This window comes from Arachis ipaensis, chromosome B4 (assembly GCF_059453495.1).
Source record: "Arachis ipaensis isolate K30076 ecotype BB chromosome B4, ASM5945349v1, whole genome shotgun sequence".
NCBI classification, from domain to species: domain Eukaryota; kingdom Viridiplantae; phylum Streptophyta; class Magnoliopsida; order Fabales; family Fabaceae; genus Arachis; species Arachis ipaensis.
In genome coordinates this window covers 132,035,973-132,059,662 of record NC_142439.1, presented here as the reverse complement: position 1 = coordinate 132,059,662, position 23,690 = coordinate 132,035,973, and the positions used below count along the sequence as shown (strand labels likewise).

The 23,690-nt window shown below is 37.9% G+C and overlaps 2 protein-coding genes across 2 annotated transcripts; one reads left to right on the top strand and one right to left on the bottom strand.

The window, feature by feature from the left end:
• Positions 1-7,040: 7,040 nt before the first annotated feature.
• On the top strand, positions 7,041-8,811 carry LOC148569265 (uncharacterized). Its single transcript, XM_088483203.1, has 3 exons — positions 7,041-7,800; positions 7,873-8,282; positions 8,350-8,811. Exons 1-3 carry the CDS (start codon positions 7,041-7,043, stop codon positions 8,809-8,811), a joined length of 1,632 nt encoding a protein of 543 aa, XP_088339329.1.
• A 420-nt stretch (positions 8,812-9,231) lies between these two features.
• LOC148569264 (uncharacterized) lies at positions 9,232-14,358 on the bottom strand. The gene is made up of 2 exons (XM_088484969.1): positions 12,079-14,358; positions 9,232-11,823 (listed from the first exon to the last, which is right to left on the bottom strand). The coding sequence occupies exons 1-2, from the start codon at positions 14,356-14,358 to the stop codon at positions 9,232-9,234; spliced, it is 4,872 nt and encodes a 1,623-aa protein (XP_088341095.1).
• Between the last annotated feature and the right edge of the window lie 9,332 nt (positions 14,359-23,690).

Below are 23,690 nucleotides of genomic sequence, written 5' to 3'. Positions count from 1 at the left end.
TAATTAAATTATTATAATTAAAATAAAATTTAACATAACAACTTAAAATTATAATTTCAATCTTATCACGTGCATGGCACGGATGATTAAACTTGTATATATATATAACAAGGCAAACCTGAAGAGTAAAGGCTGCTCAACTTAATAAGAATTAAGATGAAAGCCTTTACTTATGTTCTGATCGTTCTCTTTATTTTCTCCATTAGCATCGGTATGTTTTAGTTATCTAATAAATAGGGTTTAATTTAATTTTTCTTATCCTGTTGCACGAGAATGAGACTATTTGCCTCATAATTTATTTTATTGTTAAAAAAAGAATGATTTTTTATATTGTTAAAAATAATTGAAAATTGATTTATGTTTATTTACTTATAAAATTTTATTATTTTCAATTTTTCTTCAATAAAATCCTGAAACTAAAAATATTAAAAATAGAAACAAAAAATATTTTTTCAAACCAAATAATTAAACACTAAGAATATTTTTTATTTGTATTTTTATTTTTAATATTTTCTCTTTGAAAGATTTTATGATGGAATAAGAAAACATAACCTAAATAATAAAATCTTATTTTTTTTATTTTTATTTTCTATTCTTTTTACAAAATTTCAAAAACAGAAAATAAAAAACACAAATCATCAAACATGCATATTCTTTAAGCATAGTTTAATTTTTACATCAAAGTAATAATGGTTTTATATGGTTGATGCGTAAATGGATAGACAATGAAAGGTTGTTGAAAGTATCAGAGGCAAGAGAGTGTCAACAAACACAGAGTGAAGGAGGCTGTATAGAAAACACATGCAACAGCGACTGCAGGAGAATACATGGAGGGCAAGCATCTGGTCATTGCAATGCAATAGAAGATTGTATTTGTTATTACCCATGTTAAATTTTCTGCAAAAACAAATTTTCGAAAATATTATTCATGTTTTTAAAATAAGACTAGTGGCTTGCGGTGATGCATTCGATGTTAATTCTGTGTCTCTCGAGTTTATATTTTTTTTAGGAAAGAAGATTAAAGTTTGGTAGAACAGTAACGTTAATTATATATTTAACATTAATTTTATAGTAGAACTATATTAAAATTAAATAATTTTTTTTTAAAGTCGAATATAATACTTTATATCTTAAGAACCAAACTAGGATTAGACTCAAGGATCAATTTAATACTTTATCTAATAATTTATTAATCATGATCAGGCACAAACAACTAAGACAACACTCTTATTTGATATATTGAACTCCTCCGATCCAAAAGTCATGTCGTCTAAACAATTTCTTCAAATACCACCCATTAACCAGCAAACTAAAAGTATAAAATTAAAGCTAAATTGCCAAATTACAATTAGCAAGGCAGCAAATTAGCAACCAATTTATCAAAATTATAAAATTATAACCAGATAAATTAAAGCTAAATTAAAACTAGGAAACAAAATCATAACACATAACACAAAAGACATAACATATTTACAAGGAAGAGAATAATTGTAGGGAAAAAAAGTAACAAAGAAAGAGAAATTTTATGAGAAGTGTAATATGGTAAAATATCTAAGGAATTTGGTTAATATCTACTTTTAAAATGAAAAATGGAAAAGTTTATTAAAAATTCATTTTTGTTATATTTTAATTAGTAATTAATTAGTTAGTTTATTGAAAAAAACATACAATTTATAATCTAATTTTTCATTAACAAGTGCTCTTAAGACTTTGTTTAAAATTATTATTAGATTTTTTTTAATTTTTTAATAAATATATTACAAGTAATTGAATATTTATTTTTTTTTTGTTTTTCATAATTTTATTTTACTACCAAACACATCTAATCACATTTAAATCAAGATGGTGAAGTCCATGCATAATAAAAATTAGGGATAAGTACTGTTTTGGTCCCTAAAGTTTGATTTAGAATCGTCTTTAACGTTTTTTTCGTATTAAAATCGTCCTTTTAATTTTTTTGGACAAAAATACCCTCACCACTACTAACACAATTACCTCCTCCACCACCACCACCGCCAACACCAACACCACCACCACCAACACCATCACCACCACTACCAACACCACCAACACCAACACCACCACCACCACCACCACCACCACCACCACCACCACCAACACCAACCAACACCAACACTAAGAACACCAAACAATAGCAACTTCTTCCATTAACAAATTAAGAATACAATAACAAAAACCAGATTCAACAAAACTAACAACAATTCAGAAATAAAAAAAAGAACAAAATCAATCAACAGCAATTCAGAAATCAAAACAAGAACAAAACAAACAATGATTCAACAAATCAAATCAGATTCAACAAATCAAGAAGCAGAAGAAGCAGAAGACGAAGCAGAAACAGAGATCGAAGCAAGAAGCAGAGGCGGCGACGAGCAGCGGAGTGGAAGCCGACGACGACGAGGAGGTCACGGCGGCGACGACGAGGGCGAGGCGGCGACGACGAGGGCGAGGCGGCGACGACGAGGGCGAGGAGGAGGAGCAAAAACGGCTCGACAAGGAGGGTGAGGCGCGAGGGCACGGCGGCGGTGACGACGAGGGCGAGGAGCGGCGGCGGCGAGGACCCCTTCTCTCCCCCCTCCTCCTTGTTTCTCCCCCCTTTCTTTCTCTCCCCACCCCCACTTCTCTGTATCCCTTTCTCTCCTTTCTTTCGGCGACGGCGACGACGACGACGACAGCAGCTCCAAGCTTCGCCGGTGCCAGTGTCGTCCCCCTCCCCCTCCTCCCTTCCCCTCCTCCCTCCCCTCCCCTCCCCTCTCCCTTCGTATACCCTTTTCTTCCCCCCCACGCGTTTTCTTTTTTTTTTTTAATTTTATAACTTTTATTGTTAAAATAGGAATAGGGTAGTTTAGAAATAACAAAAAATTTTATTAAAAAGGACGATTTTAATACGAAAAAAACGTTAAAGATGATTCTAAATAAAAAATTAGATGAGGGACGGTTTCGATTTTTAAGCTCAACTTTAGGGACCAAAATAGTACTTAATCCATTATTTTATTCCTTTACAATTTTTTTCATTTTAGAGGATTTTTTCTCACCATAATTAATTCATTAGGATACTTATTAATAGTGTAAACTATTTTATACTGTCATTCAATTATATGTCCATTCTTTTAGATGATCATTTACGTATTGATTCACTACAAGAAAAATGCTGAATACCATCGGATTTAATGTTGGATATTAGTGACGAATTTACTATCGAAAGCACCGGCGGATTAGGCGATAAATTCATCTGAAAAAAAATGTTACTGTCGAATTCGATTTTCCACCGGTAAATGCGCTGGTAATATTTGGAGGGAAGAATGAGAAATTTGGCGCGTTTTGTACCGGCGGATTTATCTACCGGTAAATCTCACTTAAAGAAACGCTACTTTTTGTGACGCCTGATGGGGTTACCATCGGATTGATCCGTAAAAAAATTCGACGGTAAAATTAGCCCTAAATTTGGAATCGCACCTCTCTCTCTCTCTCTCTCTCTCTCTCTCTCTCTCTCTCTCTCTCTCTCTCTCTCTCTCTCTCTCTCTCTCTCTCTCTCTCTCTCTCTCTCTCTCTCTCTCTCTCTCTGCTAAACCACCTACCGCAAGCTCTCTGTCAGCACCGACCACCACCACCAACCTCCAAAGAGTGCGCGTGGACTGATCGCTGCCACCACCAACTTGCACAGCGTGGAACGCCGTCACTGCTTGTCAGAGCTGCCTCCTTCCTTTGTCTGGGTAGGTTGTCTTCCTCCCTCTTCATATTGTATCCTATTTTACATTTGTAATTTTTAAACTGAACCTTAAATGCATAAATGTAACCATCCAAGTTGGTCACTACCGCTTCCACTGCGTCGTATGTAGCGACCCTCAGTTTTAAAAATATAAATATAAATAATTTATAATTTATTTCATAAATTGGAGTTTTCTATACTTAGAAATTATTTTATTATCGAATTCGATATCTGCCGATATGAGTAAATATCGGTACTTTTTACTGAGCTTAGCTTTGCTAATGTTTTACCAAATACTTTTCACCCTTAAATTACTAATGTCATTTAGATTAGTAACTCGTATATTTTTAACTTTATATATAAATTATTATTATTATTATTATTATTATTATTATTATTATAAACATTGGGTATAATTGTTGTGAGTATTATAAATTTATATAATTTTGCTCCCTAGTATTATATATTCATTGTTATTATTATATTTACTACGTTACTATTATTATTACTATTATTACGTTATTTATTATTATTATTATTATTATTATTATTATTAATCATAAAGCACGGAATATATATATATGTCGTCAGGCATATATATAATAAAGAAAGCCAATGCGGTGTATTAATCATACATATATATGATTAGCGTATGCGAGAGGAAAAAAAAGGAAAGAAAATGGCGAGAGAGAAGAGCGTGACCGAGAGAGAACGTAAACCTTCACCAAACTTTTGGTTTCATTTTCTTGCTATCCGTAACTCCAATCAAAAATCTAATTTGGTAAAAGTATTCATATCTTCATTCTCTACACGTTGGCATCACTTTTGATCGGTAGAAGTTGATGGTGACGTAGCTCCTTTACCCCCTTTGAGTTCGGCCAACTGGAGTTTTAGGAGGTCCGGACGATTCTGGACGTTTTTTTCTTCGATAGCTCGGTCAGAAAGCTTCTCCGGAGCTTTGAATATTTTGATTGCGTACGAAGGTATGATTTTGGTTTCTCGTAGCAGTTAATGTTTAATGTCACGTGAAAACTTAGGCTTTGAAGACCTTAAGATAGGAATGAACTGAACGTATAAATGATGGATTGTGTATATGGAATAAAATGTGGGGTTTAGCTGTTGTTAATAATTTGATGTTGAAGTTGGTTGGTTTGGAAAAAGATTTAATATTGGTATTTATTTGATTTTGAAATAATTTGTTACTGGAAATGATTTGAATGACTGAGAGGTGTTTGGTTTGTTAGTTGGGACCCTTGAAGGGTGGCAGAAATTCGATTTTTAGAGAAGATACTGCTAAAATTTCTATAAGGACTGGAGTTTTGATTTGAAGTGTTATTTTAAAAAAGAAAGAGATTATTATGTGGCTTGTGTATTTGAGACTATTTGTTGACCCTCTGTCGCAAGATGTGACCGGGCACTTTAACTCTCCGGATTCCCCCATGGGCATGCATATATATATATATATATATATATATATATATATATATATATATATATATATATATATATATATATGAATATTGAATATTATATTTGAGCTTGGAGTTTGACTCCATGGAATATTATTGAGCTTTGGGATGCGCGCATAGAGGGACTGTCCAATGGTTAACTACCAGGACATGTTGGGGTGGCTGTATAACTGACAGATGAGACTCATCAGCCATAGGACAGGCATACATCATACGCATTTGTTTGCTTTGTTTGAGTGTGCATTGTTTTAGTTTACTTAGCTGTTTAATTCTGCTTAACTGCTACTTGTTCTACCGGCTGTAAATGCTTCTCTATCTGCGTTTTCTTTGCTTGAATTGTATGTGTATATTTTCTGAGAAATCCCTCTTGACGGAGGTGTAAGGGGGGAAGGGTTCCACCAGTGTCTTGGAGGATTAGAGGAGTGAGAAAGTGAAGTGTTAAGTTAAATTTAGATTTAGAACGTGAATACCTTAGATAACTTACCTAATTTCTGGTTTAGTTGAATCCTTAAGCTGAAATCTGAGTGTCGAAGTTCTAGGAATTCTCTGGCTCTCCCGGGACCTTTTATATTAACTATGCGGGCACCTTTACCATACTGAGAACCTCCGGTTCTCATTCTATATATATTTTGTTGTTTTCAGATGCAGGTCGAGAGACACCTCGTTGAGCATCTGGAGACCCTCCTTACAAGCGAAGAACTACCTTTTGGACTGTCATATTTTGTTTTAGGCTATGTATATATGTTTATAGAATCTCTGCATGTATATTTTGTGTTTTGTCCCTCCTAGAGGTCGACTTGGAGATACATGTGTTTATTTTGTAGTTTGAGTTTTGTTTGGGGTTGTATATATATATATATATGGCAGGCCTTAGCTTCGCAGGTCGAGTCTGGAGCTTGCTATTTGAGTTTTGGAACTTTGATATTGATCTTGCCTGGGAAATAGGTCGGCTCCAACTCCTCAAGGTCAGCCGAGCTATACGCTGCAAGATCGGACGTCCACTCCTCAAAGTCCGAATTCTCCTTTTTCCTTGTAGATGTGAGGGTGTGAGTAATACAAAAGGGGTGGAGTGTACCTGCAAAGACACTCCAATGCTTAAGTCAGTTATCGTGTTAATTCAGAGTGGTGGAGAAAAGATACTTTACCTTGCTTTTATAGATATTTAATCGTCCGTTATATTCTGGATGATTATTTGACCGTTCTTGATAATTGGTTTTGTAACCGACTTTATTCATACCGTTTGAGACGTCAGTTATAATGTCATTAATTTTGCCGAGTTATAATTCATAAGGGCCGAATAATAACGGTAAAGACGAGTTATGATGATGGTCGGTTATGATTTGTATTAATGGTGACCATATCACAGCCCCCAAGCTTAGCCTGAGGAGGATTTTAATGAAGCAGGTTGAGCTTTACTTTTTGATGAGTTATAACTCGGCTTGTGTGGGTTAGTGGATGAGCCCCCAGATCAACTTACTTCATTAAAAGATGGTTTTAGTGGTTTGAAATGTGGGTACGTGGGGAGTCGTGTCCGTTATTTCCTGATGAAAGAGAAGGAATAATGGTTGCATTTAATTTTTGCGGTTTCCCAATGTTTGGCTCACTGTTTGATGTGGCTTTGGGAGTGGGGGGGGTGATTATTTGGAAACGTTTTGTTCCTTTAATTCTTCGAATCTCCTCAGATTTTCCTGGGTGTTTTGTTGGCTGCTTGTTATATGCTTGCTTTCTTTTGAAGAATGAGTAAGAGAGGTATGAGTCTCTTTTTCTATTTCTGATCCATTTCTGTGCTTTCTCCTGTGTTTTGCCTTTTTTCGTTTCTTCTTCTACTGCTTTTTGATCTAATGGGGTTTGGGAAAGAGAAGAAGGATAAGGTGGATTGGTCGTATGATTGGGTAGGGGAAGATGTTAAATCACGGGTTTCACTTTTTTCTGATGAAGCGGCGGTGAGGGAGGTGGATGTGAATAAAATAGTGAGGGTAGGTTCCGGAGTCAAGGTGGAGTTGTTACCATGTAGTGTGGATGATAGGGTTTATCACCGAGAGTGGGGGTTTGGGTTCTTTTACATGTATAGCTGTGTACTTGAAGAGTTGCGGGTTAGGCTTCCTTTTACGGAGTTTGAGTGTCAAGTTCTTAAGCAGCTCAACTGTGCTCCCTCACAGCTTCATCCAAATGGATGGGCTTTCCTTCGATCTTTTGAGGTTTTGATGGAGTTTCTGGAGGAAGTGCCGTCTGTGGATTTGTTCTTTTCCTTATTTCAAGCTAAAGGTGTTTGGAAAGGAGGTTGGGTAAATTTCAATAGCACTCCGGGATTTGGGATTTTTAAACTGTACAAATCTTCTTTTAAAGACTTCAAGGAGATGTATTTTAAAGTTAAGAGTTCAGAAGAGGATTTTCCGTTTTTTATTGATGAGAACCTTGCTGAGAAATTTCCCCTCTTTTGGTGCTCGGAGCCGCAAAATATACTCGGCCCGGAGGTTATATCGCCGAGGAATGAGTGTCTGATAGAATTTTTGGTGGAGAATGTTGATCGAAAAAATTTGATATCGATGTATGAGTTGCTGAAGTGGGAAGAGGATAGGGTTGCTGTTGTAGAGTATCTAGGTGAGTTTCTAGGGTTTGTGTTAATGTTTGAGTTTCTTGTTGAAAAATTCTAATATGGTATGTTTTCTTCAGGTGGGAAGTATCCTGGCGTTTCTGCTGCATCACTAAGGACGCGGTTTAAGAATAAAAATTTGGAGAAAGAGGTGTCGTCATCAAATGCTGAGAAGGTTGTTGGTACTGGCGAGGTTTCGCAGCCTCGACAAGGGCGGAGGAAAGTTATCGCGAAGAAAAGGAAGAAGTCCGAGCTTGTGGAATTATCAGATGATTCTGATGAGAAAGAGTTTGGGGTTCCTCTTGAAGAGTTACAGGCTTTTATGGGGAATCAAAAAAGGCTGCACGAGATTTCTGAGGAAAGTGAGGCGTTTTCGGTGTGGGGAAAGGAATATCCTTACATGGCTGTTGTGGATGAGTATTGCCAATCGTCGGCCGATGTAACTCTTGCCAAGGAGGTCGGGGATGTGGCTGTTGGGCAATATATGCAGGTAACAAGTTATTGATGTTTTCCTTATTTTTCCTTTTGTTTTCTTATGAGTTTATTTTGCCCTCCAGGTTGTTGGGTTGCGCCTTGCAAGTCTGGGTCGAAGTCAGGAATTGAAACATAAAGGAGTGGCTGCTGAGAAAGGTGAGGTATCTGTTTTGAAGGAAGAGTTGATTAAGTGTAAGAATCTTGCTGCTGAGCTTCAAGCTCGTTTGACTGAGACCGAGAAGTTGCTGAAGGAGACTAAGGAAAGTTATGCTAAGGATGTTGAGGATTTGAAGAAGAAGGAAAGCGATCTGGTGAACGTGCAAAGTCGGTTGATTGAGGTGACTGCTCAGTTTAAGGATATGGAGAAGAAAAAGGTGGATGAGATTTTGGACTCGTTTGTTGAAGGCTTTGAGAGGGCAAGGTTGCAGGTGAAGTTTTTGGTTCCGGATGCCGATCTTTCTGGCATGGACCCTGGGAAGATAGTTCGAGATGGTCAGTTGATTGAGGATGATGGGGATGCGGAAGATGGGGCCGATAATGTTTAGGTTGTTATGAAAAGACCTTTGTGAATTTGTTTTTTGTTCTTGTAATCTGACTGTTTTTTGTAAGCGGATAATAGTATGGCTCCTGTTTTTGAGCCTTTTAAAATTGACTTGTTTGAAAATTTGGTGCTTTTTGTAAAAAGCTGTTTGCTTTGTTCGGATATATTTCCGAGTTTATTGGCGTTTAATTTGATAATTGCCATTTGGAGCTTGGACGAGTATTGGTATTTGTCCGAGCTGGATTGATAGTTTGATAAGATCGATTTGATAGAAAGGATAGGACATTTGTTCGTCCCTTGTATATTCGGAATTGTTTCATACAAAGGTGCAGGTAGGCTAGCCTCGTTAAAACCTCTCCAAGCAAAACCCTTTGGGATAAAATCTTGGTAGTAGGAAAAAGAGTACAAGCCTGTCCCTGTCTTTTTAACTATAAAATTTCTTTAAGGAGGATACATTCCATGTACCAGGTAAGAGGTTACCATCTAGTGTTTCTAATTTGTATGCTCCTTGGCCGAGTGCTTGGGATACTCGGTATGGACCATCCCAATTGGCTGCGAGCTTTCCATGTGTTGGTGGTTTCCGAGCAGTTTTGGTTTTGCGGAGAACTAGATCTCCTGTGACGAAGTTTCTGTTTCTCACCGCTTTGTTGTATTGTCGAGCTATGGCTTGCTGTGCTGCGCGTTGCCTCAATGTGGCTATGTCTCTTATTTCTTCGATCACGTCGAGCTCGGATTTCCGAGTCTCGTCCTGATTTTTTATGTAAGTTCGGATAGAGTTCTGGGAGATCTCCAGGGGTATCATGGCCTCTGAGCCATATACCAATCTGAATGGTGTCTCCTTTGTTGATGTTTGTGGGGTGGTGTTGTATCCCCAAAGTACTTCAGGTATTAATTCGGCCCAGAGTCCTTTGGCCTCGTCTAGTTTCTTCTTTAGTGCATGTAGGATGACTTTGTTTGCGGCTTCAGCTTGGCCGTTCGTTTGGGGATGTTCCACAGAGGCGAAGTGTTGTTTTATTTTTAGATTCTGCAAAAAAGCTTGAAATTTTTGATCGGCAAACTGGCGACCATTGTCAGTTGTAATATGCTGGGGTATGCCGAAACGGAAAATAATGTGCTTCCAAACAAATGTGATTGTTTGTTGTGATGTTATTCTTGCTAAAGGTTGGGCCTCCACCCATTTGGAGAAATAATCAATTCCGACAATAAGATATTTTACCTGGCCCGGTGCCGTAGGGAACGGCCCGAGTATATCTAGACCCCATTGGTTGAATGGCCAACTGATGTCTGCGTGATGTAACTGTTCGGCAGGTATGTGTATCAGGGGTGCATGTCTTTGGCAATTGTTGCATGTCCTGATTTTCTGTTTGCTGTCGTGTGTTAAAGTCGGCCAGAAAAACCCAGCCCGGAGGACCTTTGATGCTAGGCTCCGAGCTCCTGTGTGTGTCCCGCAGATTCCCTCGTGTGCCTCGGCTAAAGCTGTTTCTGCATCGGACTTGTTGAGACATTTGAGTAGTGGCCGGGTATAACCTCGTCGATACAGTTCTCCATTTAGGATTGTGAAGAAGGATGCTTGCCGCCGAAATTTTTTACTGTTTTCGACCCCTTCTGGCACAACACCTGTTTCTAAATAGTGTATAAAGTCCGTCCTCCAATCTGTTTCCTGTGAAACACTTAATACGTTTATCAGAGTAACAGTGGGTGATGTTATTGTGAACTGGTGTAGTGTGGTAAGCATAGACTGAGTACTGCCGAGCTTAGATAAGAGATCTGCTCTCTGGTTTTGTTCTCGAGGAATATGTTCTATTTCAAATTTGATAAATTTCTTTGAAAGTTTCTTTACTAGTAGCAGGTATTTAGAAAGTAGAGGGTCTTTTACCTGGAAGAGGTCATTTACCTGCTGTACGACTAACAAAGAGTCACAATATACCTTGATCGTCGATATTTGAAGATCTGAGCAAAGTCTGAGTCCGGCGAGTAGTGCTTCATACTCGGATTGGTTGTTGCTTGCTTTGAAGGCTAAGTGTATTGAGTGTTCCAATATGAATCCGTCGTCGGCTTCAAGACGAATTCCTGCACCACAGCCTTCTTGATTTGAGGAGCCGTCGACAAATAAAATCCATTGTTTTGCATGATCTTCTTCAGATGGTATGGTAAGTTCGGCAATAAAATCTGCCAGGAATTGTGACTTGATTGGTCCTCTGGATTGGTATCTGATGTCGAATTCAGACAGTTCGACTGCCCATTTAATTAGTCGTCCTGCAACTTCTGGTTTGTACAGCACTTGTCTTAGTGGGTGATCTGTTCTGACATGGATAACGTGGCTCTGGAAATAAGGTCGTAAACGTCGCGCCGAGAATATGAGTGCCAACGCGAGCTTTTCGATCCTTGGATAATTAAGTTCAGCATGCTGTAGAGTTTTGCTAACAAAATACACTGGATGCTGAACTTTGCTTCTTTCTGTAACAAGGGCTGAGCTTATCGCCCAATCAGTTACCGATAAATATAGAAATAAATCCTCCCCTTGTAGGGGTTTTTGTAGGATCGGTGGTTGTGAGAGTGTTGTTTTTAATTTTGAAAAGGCCCTCTCACAATCGTCGTTCCACTCGAATTTACTTTTCTTTTTTATTGTTTGGAAAAAGGGAACAGAAGTTGAAGCTAAACAGGGAACAAATCTGGAAAGTGCGGCAAGGCGTCCTGTGAGGCGCTGAACTTCTTTTACTGTTTTGGGGTTGGCCATGTCTAGCACTGCTCGGCATTTGTCTGGGTTTGCCTCTATTCCCCTGCACGTCAGCATGAAGCCTAAGAACTTACCCCCTTGGACGGCGAAGGCACATTTCTCGGGGTTGAGGCGCATGTTGTATCTGCGGATTTGGCCGAATATTTCTGTTAGGTCTGTGATGTGGTTATCTCCGGTTTTCGTCTTGGCGACCATGTCGTCGACATAAACTTCGATATTCCTGCCGATTTGTTTGGCGAACACTTTATCCATAAGACGTTGGTAAGTTGCACCTGCGTTCTTTAATCCAAATGGCATAACTTTATAACAATAATTGCCGAAATCAGTGATGAAAGCCGTTTTATCTTGGTCGGAGGGGTGCATGAGTATTTGATTATACCCTGAATACGCGTCCATAAAACTTAAAGTAGCGTAGCCCGATGCGTTGTCTACTAAAGAGTCTATGGACGGTAGAGGGTAAGAATCCTTTGGACATACTTTGTTTAAATCAGTGAAATCGACGCACATGCGCCACTTACCGTTTTGTTTCCTTACCATTACCACATTGGCTAGCCAGGTAGTGAATCTGATTTCTTTGATAAATTCGGCGTTGATGAGCTTTTGTGTTTCCTCCAGTGATGCTTTCCTTTTTTCTTCGCCGAGTTTTCGTTTCCTCTGTTGGATTGGTCGGACTGAGGAGTTTATTGCTAGTTTATGACTGATGACTTGTGGGTCAATGCCGGGCATGTCAGCAGGTTTCCAAGCAAAAAGCTCGGCGTTTTCTTGTAGGAAGGATGTTATGGCCTGTAACTCAGCCGTGTTGATTGATGTACCTACATATGTAAATTTGTTAAGGTCATTGTTGAAATATACTTTTTGTAAGTCGTCGAATGGTTTCGGGCGCTCGAGGAAATCGGCTCTTGGGTCGAGGTCGGCCAGTACGCCTTCCTTCTGGTTGAGGTCGACATTGTTGACTTGTTGTGTTGCACGGTTTTGGAATTTTAGACTGATGTTGTAACACTGTCGCGCCTCCTTATGGTCTCCATGGATTGTTGCGACCTGATCGCCCTGCACTGGAAACTTTACACAGAGATGAACTGTAGATACAATGGCGCCGAATTTATTCAAAAAAGGTCGGCCAAGAATAAGGTTATATGGGCTGAAACAATCCACTACTAAATATTGAATATCATTAGTTTTTGAAAAGGGTTGCTCACCCAGTGTGGTCTGTAACCACACTGATCCGAGTATTGGAACTCGTTCTCCTGAGAAGCCGACCAAGTCGCCTCCTGCGGTCTGCAGCACGTTGTCGCTGAGCTTCATCTTTTGAAATGTGGAGTAAAACAGAACGTCGGCACTGCTCCCAGGATCCAAGAGGACTTTTTTCACTAATAGGTCTCCCAGCTGGAGTGTGATTACCACGGGGTCATCCAGATTTTGTATGTTAGAGTTAAGGTCGGCCTGTGTGAAAGTGACCTCTGGTTGTGGGTTATTGATTGCTACATCTTGCTTTGGTCCTTCTACCGAGCATATTGCTCGGAACGACCTTTTTCTTGCCGAGTTTGAGTATCCCCCACTTGCGTATCCTCCTGAAATACAATTGATTATACCTCGTGGCCTTTCATATTGGTTTGAAGCTGCCTTCTCTTTTCCTCGGTTTTGTTCAGAGAGGTCGTTTGTTGTGGAACTGTGGCTGCGCTTTTGGATGTGACCACTAATGTATTTGTCTAGGTGTCCTTGTCTTGCTAGTCGTTCTAAGAGGTCTTTGGCGACCACACAATCATCAGTGTTGTGGCCGTGTTTTTGGTGGAAAGCGCAGTATTTTGATTTGTCCACGTGCTTTGCATCCTGGTATGTGCCGGCCTTTCTTGGTGGCTTAATTAGTTTGGAGTTCAAGATCTCCTTGATTATGTCCTCCCTCTTGGTGTTGAACTGCGTATAAGAATCAAATCTGGGTGTTAGTTTAAAACTTTTCTTAATGGTTGAACTCTTATCTTCTTCGCGGAAGTGTGACTTGTCAGATTTCCGAGCTTGTCTGAGCTCCTCGATGTCAATTTGTCCTTTTGCTTTCTCCCGAAATTCTGCTAGGGTCTTCGGTTTTGCTACTGCGATTGTTTCCTGGAATTTTCCAGGTCGGAGGCCGCTTTTAATTGCGTGTAGATGGACTTCGGGATGGAGATCTGGTATGTTGATTGCGACCTTGGTAAAGCGAGTCATGTAGTCCTTTAGGCTTTCGTTCGTTCCTTGCTTGATGGTGTTCAGGTAATCGGAATCGTGCAAGTATATTGCAGATCCGGCGAAATGTTCTTCGAATAACTTCGCCAGCTGATAAAAGCGCGAAATGGAACCTGCAGGCAAAGCACACAACCAATCAAGTGCAGGACCGTCTAAATAATTCGGAAAACAACGACATAAAACTGTATCTGATGCACCATTGACGATCATTATTGATCGGAATTTCTTTATGAACTTCCTTGGGTCTCCGAGTCCATCGTAAGGTGTGAGGGTCAACGGCAGAGTGAACCTCTTCGGCAGTTCGAAATTCATTACTTCTTCTGTGAAAGGGCCTACAAGGTCCTCGGATTCTTCTTTCGTGTCTTCCTGCTGCTGCTCTTCATGTTGAGCGGTTTCTGAAACATGGGTCGGTTGGGATTGATGTTCCTCGTCCTCCGCCTGTTGGCGATGAGCATCATTGTGTTCAATCCGAGCATGATTTAGTTCGGCAATTTGAGCAGCCATTATTTGGTTCTCGTTAGCCATCCGCTGATTAGCTTGTTGTAGCTCAGCTACCATTCGCATGAGTTCGGACAGTGATGGAGGCGGTACGTTAGCCATGGATGTAGATGGAAATGATGAGACCAAAAGAAAAAAATATGACTTCCTCGGCCCCACGGTGGGCGCCAATTGATCTTGCCTGGGAAATAGGTCGGCTCCAACTCCTCAAGGTCAGCCGAGCTATATGCTGCAAGATCGGACGTCCACTCCTCAAAGTCCGAATTCTCCTTTTTCCTTGTAGATGTGAGGGTGTGAGTAATACAAAAGGGGTGGAGTGTACCTGCAAAGACACTCCAATGCTTAAGTCAGTTATCGTGTTAATTCAGAGTGGTGGAGAAAAGATACTTTACCTTGCTTTTATAGATATTTAATCGTCCGTTATATTCTGGATGATTATTTGACCGTTCTTGATAATTGGTTTTGTAACCGACTTTATTCATACCGTTTGAGACGTCAGTTATAATGTCATTAATTTTGCCGAGTTATAATTCATAAGGGCCGAATAATAACGGTAAAGACGAGTTATGATGATGGTCGGTTATGATTTGTATTAATGGTGACCATATCAGATATATATAAATATTTTCAGCTTTCTTTCGATTTTACCTGTCCATTTTACGAATATCCATGCGAGTGTGACACGATTTTCTGTTTATCGATTTTGTTTAGCTTATCCTTCAAGGCTCCTAGATACGATTTCATCCAACTATATTTATGTACATATCCTTTTCTTTTAGAGGTTGTAATACCTTGCCGCCTCTGCTTTACGACTTAACCGTAAGGTTCTGTGTGATAGGGTGTTACACCGTACATGTTGCCACCACCACGTCGGAGAAGCTTTTTGCGCCATCACTGTCAGTAGGTAACTTACTCACTAAGAAATTTAGAGTAGTTAAACCTTAAATTCTAATTTATATAATTTTAATTTATTATGTGTTAGAAAATATGTAATTAGAATGATGATTACTAAATTATAAGTTGTTGATTTTTCTTGTTAATAACATGAATAGAAAAAGAATAACATTGTTTGTTATATTCTATTGTAAAGTAATATAATATTTCTAATTAGTTTTTAGTTTAAAACATAAGATCAATTACAATTTTTTCATGTTTAATTTTGATGAAAGTAAATAGACATTAGGGTTATTAATTTTTATATTTCACTTCCTTTATTAAATTTTCAGGTTAGATTTTTAAGTTTTGATTATTAGTTTTTAAATTTTACTAACTTTATTTTTATTTTAGGATTTTTTTAAAGTTTTATAACTTTAATCATAGGTTGTTCGTGTAGTACTAAGGTTAGTTTTATATCTGTAAACATGCTATGTTATTTATGTTTTATGCTAAACTTACTTTTTCTATAATAGAGTTTTAGGACAGAAGTGGGAGAAGTTTGCGTAATAATGCCTTTGTTCTCGAAATCTTTGTATGCCAAAAATTGTGGAGTAATAAGGAATTACGCACTAGAACGGCTAGGATTTCTATGTTTTATTGAATGCTATTTCTTTTAATATATTATTCTTACAACTGTTTCATCTGTGAAAAGTGATAAATTTATTTGGTGAATTTCTCTGAATTAATGAGAAGTTCTATCAAATTTTCGTTTAAATTGTTTAAAACATATTTGATTTGTGAAAAAATAAAAGTTGGATTTGATGAAAAATTCTAATTATAGAAGAAATTCTACCAAATTTTTTAAAAATTTTAATAAGTTGTATTGTTGGTTGAATTCAAGGGTGTTTGTGACAAAATAATTCCAAGTCATCATCTATAAATGTATGATAGGGATAACGATGGACGGAAGAGGGGGTTAAAATCTAAGTTCTTTGCAGGGATTGATGATTTTGTTATGTATGTCTTTAATATGGAACCGTTTAGGTCTCAAGGTGTATCTAGGTGTCTGTGGTATAAGTTTTGGCAGATTAAATGGTTAGGACTTTCGGATATAACACTTTAACTCTACCGTAATGAGTTTAAGAATGGGTATTAGATGTGGATGGAACACGAAAAAGTGGATGAGCAAGAAATCAATCGGTCAAAATTATCCAACGATAAAGATCAACCAATTTAATTAAAAAGAAAAATGTACAATGAGATTTACCATCAGATTTTTTCGACGGTAACATAGAGCAAAATACATAGTGCTTGGTGCCAAATTTACCATCGGATAAGTTTAGCAACATCTGATTTTCATGTCTTGAAATCATAACCCTAGCAGCCACCGAAAACCCTCCCCCAAACCCCAGCAGCAGCAACGCTGCAATAAGAACAAAACAAAAAAAAAAGGGAAAGGGTTAGAAGGAAAACGGGTAGAGGAAGAAGGGAAGGGAGGGGGAACTGCACAGCTGCCGCTTCCCAGCCGCGTCACCGCCGTCTCGTAGAGCCATCACCGGACTGCCACGCGTGAAGAGCCAGGTTGTCGCTATCATTCTAGTCGCGGAGGAAAAAGCCCAGAGGAGAGAGAGATCGCGTGATGTAAGGGTCTTTGCATTTGGTTTTCATTCTTTTCTGTTCCTGGGTTTTTATCGTCATGACGTTGTTGTGCAGTCGCGGTTGTCGGGTTTTCATTGCCGCTGCCGCTTGAGGTGACTGCCGGGGCCGCTGCCAAACTGGTTTAGAGCCTGCGGCTATTTCGTTTTGCTAGTTCAGTAAGTATTTTTGCTTCGAAAGCCCTGCGTTAATGTTCTGTTCCGTGTAATAAAGTATTCGCGAATGTTAATGTTTTTAGGAATTAGAAAATCGAGTTTACATGTTGCGACTGAGGCTGTTCTGCCATTGAGAAAGCAAGCGGAGTTGAGATTTCGGTTGCGGTTAATTTCGGGCTGAGTGAAAAGAGTTCAGTTGACACGTTTGGGTTATGGTTTCGCCCATTGAGGTAGGAGCCTTTTCGGAAAACTACATTTTATGAATTAGAATTATTATATATGGACATTGACATGAAAAAATGTATCTTTGAGTGATTGTATGAGTCTTATGTAATTGTTGATTGTCTTGGATGAATATGAATGCTTGATTGGCTGGGTTGTTGTTTGGTTTTGTGAAACGGACAATTTTTGAAATGCTTCTTTAAAGTTAATTTATAAAAGCTTGAAATCGAGTTTATTCTGTTAAGAATTGATTGGAATTTGATTTGGTGTTCTTGAAACCTGAACACGATGCATCTTTGGAAACAACTTGATTTTGAATTGATTTGGTTTTTGAACCCCTTGAAGAGGGTTGTGGAATGGTTTGGTTGGGACCCGGAAAGGGTGGTAAAGTCCAAGTTTTAGGGGAGATGCTGCCGAAATTTCTATAAAATTCGAGTCTTTATTTGAAATGTTATTGGGAAAATTATGAGTTTAATGCCTTTACTATTTTACTTGGAGGATTGTGAATTTAAGACTTTTTATTATCTTTACTTGGATCAATTATGAAGGCGATGAAGTTGCGCTTTGAAATAATCATTAAAAAGAAAATTATGATTTCTCCTTATTTCTTAAGAAAAATAGTATGTCTTTGGGTGCAAGTCATTCGAAAGAGAATTATGTTGTATGGCTGTTTTAAAAGGTGAAAAGGGTTTATGATTCTATTTATTTAACTTAAAGATTGTCACTTGGAGGAGTTTTCGTGACTTTAAAAGAATTTGGGTTTTCGATTGACAAATCTCATTTTTACATTTTAGACTAGCTTTAAAGTATCCTTTGAATTCTGGTTTAGCAAAACAAAAATGATTCTTCGAGCAGTTTGAAACGCTTTAGATTTAATCATGGAATTGAAGCTAGTTTTGTTTAAGTAAAGGAAATGGTTTTGAAAGCAGTAATTAATTACATGACTCGGTTTGGCTTAGATTCTATTTTTATTACTCAAATCAAGAAGCCAAGGTTTTAAAGATTTTAAGCGAACTTGAGGAAATGAGTTATGTTATTCTCCCCTAAAGGCTTGAGACTCTGCCGAGGAACTTTTGTTATAAAACTCCGTGGTTGGGTGGATGATTTTGAATATTTTGAAAGAGATCTTTAATTTGCCATGGTATTGGAAGTTTTGGAAAGACGATGCCGAGGGTGGTTGAGTGTAAAAACATGCTTTTTAGGCCTTTAATTGGTTAGTTGTAATTCGCCTTTGATTCCACTAGATGCCTTGATATGTTTGTTAGTGATTTCAGGTTGAAAAGGCTAGGAATGGATCAAAGGAATGAAGAGGAAAGCATGCAAAATAGAGAAGTTTGGGTTTAGAAGGATAGTGCTCAATTAGATGGGTCTAGAAGGAGAGTTCGGCACTTCATTGAGAATTCATCTTGCTTGCCACCCACATGGAATAATGATGATCAACTTGAAGGCGGGTGTAGAAACAAGATATGGGATCCGGGAATACATGAGGATCAACTTTGGGAGCCCTTAGCTTGTGAAGAACTCCATCAAAGCTTGGAGGCATTAATTTTGAAGAATGGAGCTTATTGGAAGTCCAAGCATTGGTGGATGTTCAAGGATGCATTCAAGCACAAGCCACCTTGATGTGGAGCTCCCCATAACTCCAACTTAAGGACAATAAACAAAAGTGATAGGTGGGAGACACCCCACCATGGTAAAATCTTTCCATTTTTCTCTTTTATAAATATTGGTAAAATTTGTTTAATTTCATATTTTGTTTGGTTTGTTGAGTTTATTTCATAGTTTGGTATGTTAAATAAGGTTTTATGGTGTTTTGGTAGCTGTTTGGAGGTTTGGAATGCTCGGTTTGGTGTAAAAATATGGAAAAATTTTGAAAAACAGAGCATCAACCCACGCGTTCGTGACCCAAGTTTTTTCGAACATCCACGTGCACGCGTAACCTACGCGTATGCGTGGATTCAAAATTCTCACGTCCATACAAAATCCAGAGAGTTATGCCTACTTCATGTCTAACTTGTGCCTTTGGCACAAGCCTACCCACGGGTACGCGTGACTCATGCGTACGTGTCGACCCTCTCTGAATAACCCACCACGCGTACACGTGCCTTACGCGTACGCGTCACTTCCATTTCGCCACCCCACGCGCACGCGTCACTCCATGCGTACGCGTGGGTCGACTTGTTTCAACGCTCCTCTTTTCTTCTCTCCTTTCCATTTCCTTCCTTCTTCTTTCTTCTTCTCTTTTCTTTCCACCCTTCACCCATCGTCCAACACTACCAAACACCATCTATAACCATTTTTTTAGTTAGTTAGTTCGTTGTTTAGTTAGTTTCATCTTTGTTTAATTTTCTGTTTTTTATTATAAGTGTTGGATTATTAATATTATTTGTTGTCTACTACTGCTTATTAACTGGATGCTATTTTAGCATAATTATTTTTGTTATTCATTGTTAGATTCTTTGTTGAGGTTACAATTTGTTACTTGGTTTAAGCTCCTAATGCTTAATGTTTTTGAACACCAAGTGTATGACATTGCCTTCAAGGTACTTTAAATCTTTTTGAATCGCATGATTTGGGCACCATGTGATTTGAACCCTTTTCTTTGAGTAGGCAATTTCTTGATGGATGATGTGCATTTATTTCAATGCATTGTGTTTCTTGATCATATGCATCCATATGCTTTTGGCTTGAATGCTTTCATGCTTCTTTATTGCTTGTTTGGTTGTCTTGGCCTATGAGTTAAGAGCATCTCAAGCACACTAGAATGAGTGAAGTGCATGCTTCTTTTGTGACATGGCTTCCATGCTAATGTGTGTTCTAGACCGCATGCATCTTAGAACTCACACACGTGTTTCATTAATGTCATGCTAATTCACTCACCTCATCCTAGTGACCACTACCTCACTCTAACAATGTATGCTTCCTTTCTTCTACATTTACTTTTCTTACTATCCTGCCTTCTGTTTTCATGATGACTCATTATAAGCAAAAATGGAAGTGGAAGAAAGAACATGCAGCACCGGTTGATCCGCCAGCTGAAGGTGGCAACCCAGAAAGCCGTTGTACCCCCTTGCTCATCTTTGGATGCACCGAGGATGGTGCAAACTTTTAAGTGTGGGGAGGTCGTCCAACCAGTTGGCGTTTTTGGGTGACAAGTTTCTAATCCCAACACTTTTGCATTTCGTTTTTAGGTCTTTTAGGATTTTTTTGTTGCATTTTTTTATTTTGCATATATACATAATAAGCTTTGTCAAAATAATGAAATCTTCCAAGAAATTTATCTATAGGACACCCCAATTGATTTGAGTAAAAAATTCTTCATTGAACTTGCTTGAATTATATCTTGTGGGACATGTTTTGAGCTAAGAACACAAGCTTGTGAGTTTTGAGCCTAATTGTGTGGTTACATCCTATAACCACTTTATTTTCCTTCTTGTGTGTATTATTCTCTTTCTATGATTGTAATCTTTGATTTGTTTGATTCTTTATGTCCATTATTTTGTGTATACATGTATTTATATGATTGAGGCCATCATTTCATTCAGCCACTTACCCAAATAGCCAACCTTTCATCAACCATTGTTAGCCAACTTTGAGCCTACGATTAACCCACTTTGTTCTTTAATATTGGCACATTACAAGTCTTAAAGCGAAAAATAATAAATGTCCTTTATTTGGATCTTTGATTAGCTTAGGCTAGTGAGTGTATCATTCAAGTGTGGGGAACTTGGGACATTGGTTGAGAAAAGGTGTGTGTTGTATTTTTGTTAAAAATATTGGGAATTGGGTACATACTCATGTGTTAATTAAATGTAAAGCCATATACATTGATGCTTTTGTATATGCTATATTATAAAAAAAAGAAAAAAAATGAGAAAATAAAAAGAAAAAATAATATATGAAAAGAAAAAGAAAAAAAAGAAAAGAAAGAAAAAGAAAAGTAGTAAAAAGGGGACAAAATGCCCCAAAGTGAAGCTCAATAATAATCAATGCATATGTGTGGTGATAAAAAAGAGAATGCATGAGTGTGTGAAAAGTGAAGAATGGGTAGTTAGGCTTGTTTAGAATTCTATAGGTTGTTATATAGGTTAGGTGGGAAGCTTAAGTTAATCAAAGATTCAAATCCCAGTCCACTTAGCCATATGCATCCTACCTTGACCCTAACCCCATTACAACCTTATGAAAAGCCCTCATGATATTTGTATGCATGCATTGAATAATTGTTGATTGTTAGATGAAAAATAAATCTTGGAAAGCATGATTAGAGGAGGATTGAGTGAATCAACCCTAAACACTTGAGCGACTAGAGTGCATACACATCCGGTGAGGGTTCGATTGCTCAATTGCACGTTTCCACCTATGATCATCACTTTTCTTGCAAGTTTGTATAATCTTTAACAACTCAATTCAATTGTGGTTTGGCTTGGTTGTTAATACCCTTAGCCCTTAATGTTATATTGGTTTCCTTGGGGATTGATTTATTTTGACCAAGTAGTTGCATTCATTTAGATAGTTGCATGTAAGGAGATTGCATATAGTTTATTTACATTGAATAACTGATGATACCCTTTGTCTCTTTCTTGGTTTAGCATGAGGACATGCTATGGTTTAAGTGTGGGGAGATTTGATGCACCACTATTTCGTGGTACATTTTGTGCTTAATTTAGGTGGATTTTATCCACTTTTTCCACATTTATTCAATGAAATAGCATGGTTTCATAATTTTCTCCTAAATTGTGCTTAAGTGTAAAAACATGCTTTTTAGGCCTTCAATTGGTTAGTTTTAATTCGCCTTTGATTCCACTAGATGCCTTGATGTGTTTGTTAGTGATTTCAGATTGAAAATGCTAGGAATAGATCAAAGGAATAAAGAGAAAAGCATGCAAAATGGAGAAATCAAGGATTTGGGATACATTCATCAACGCGCACGCACAGTAGATGTGCACATGTGAATTTGAAGTCGCATGGCGACAAGTACGCGTACATGACGTGTATGCGTGGATAGCAAAAATGCCAAGCGACGCGTACGCGTGACCCACGCGTATGCGTCGATGCTCGCACGTGACTCCAATAAAGTGAAAATACCGGGGGCGATTTCTGGGCTCCCAGGCCCAGATCCAACTAACTTTCTGAGCCTATTACATGCAGAATTGAGAAGAGTCAAGGGGGGAGAACATATAGTTGAGTTTCATCATGCTTTAGGATAGTTTCTAGAGAGAGAAACTCTCTCTTCTCCCTAGAATTAGGTTAGATATAGATTAGGAATTCTTAGATCTAGGTTTAATTCATGCTTTGATTTACTTTTCTTCTTCAATTCCTTGTTCTTCTACTCTTGCTCTCCCTAGTTTTGTACTTTACTTCTTGTAATTGTTTACTTTGTTATTGATGCACTCTTGTTTCTTCTATTTTTCTTTAATGCAATTTATGTTTGATTTTTTTTATTGTTGATTTGATTTGTTGTTGTTTAATTCCTTGCAATTAGTAGTTATAGATCTACTTTTCTTGCAATTTTATCTTGCTTTCCTTTTATACCTTCCAAGTGTTTGATTAAATGCTTGGAAGGATGTTAGAGTAGATTTTAGTGTTCTTGGCTTGGGATGGTAACTTAGGTAAAATTGAGTTGCTAATGTCCAAGTCTTGATAATTGGTGTCCATTGACACTAGCTTTCCTTAGATCAATTGGTGACAAGGCTAGGACTTATGGATTAGGATTGGTGTAGCTCATTTGACTTTCCTTTACTAGTTAGAGGATGACTTAATGGGATTAATCCTTGCAATTATCATGTTGTGGTTAGTGACAAGGATAAAGATCCTTGACCATCATTTCTTGCCAAGACCTCTTTATCATTTGAGTTTCTATTTACTTTCTTGCCATTTACCTTTCTTGTCCTTTATCCAAAATCCTAAAATACTTGTCCCATAACCAATAGCAAGAACACTTCCCTGCAATTCCTTTGAGAGACGATCCGAGGTTTGAATACTTCGATTATTATTTTTATTGGGGTTTGTTACTTGTGACAACCAAATTTTTGTATGAGGGGATTGTTTGTTGGTTTAGAAGCTATACTTGCAACGAGAATTTATTTATGAATTTCTAAACCATCAATTTTCCCTTCATCAGAGGCATAGACAATTTCTGATGTTTTCTTCTTCAGCACTTCGATAAAAAAGCTTCTCTAGAGTTTCTGTTATTTTGATTTCATATGGAGATAGGGGGTTTTATTTTAAAATTAATAGTTTTTAATTTAAGAATTCTAAAAAGGTTTATTGAGTAATTGCAAATAAATTGTGATTGTCTAAACTGATTGAATTTGATGAATAAGTGTTGACTGTGAGAATGATTGAGTTGATGAACGTGACTGAATTCTTGATTGTTTGAATTGTGGCTGAAAATACGTTATGTTTATGCATTGATTAAATGACATATGAATTAAGGAATTATGAAAGTGAGGGGGCCTGTAAAGGTGGTGAAGCCTAATTTTAAGGGGAGGTTCTGTCCAAGTTCATCTAAACATAAATGAAAAG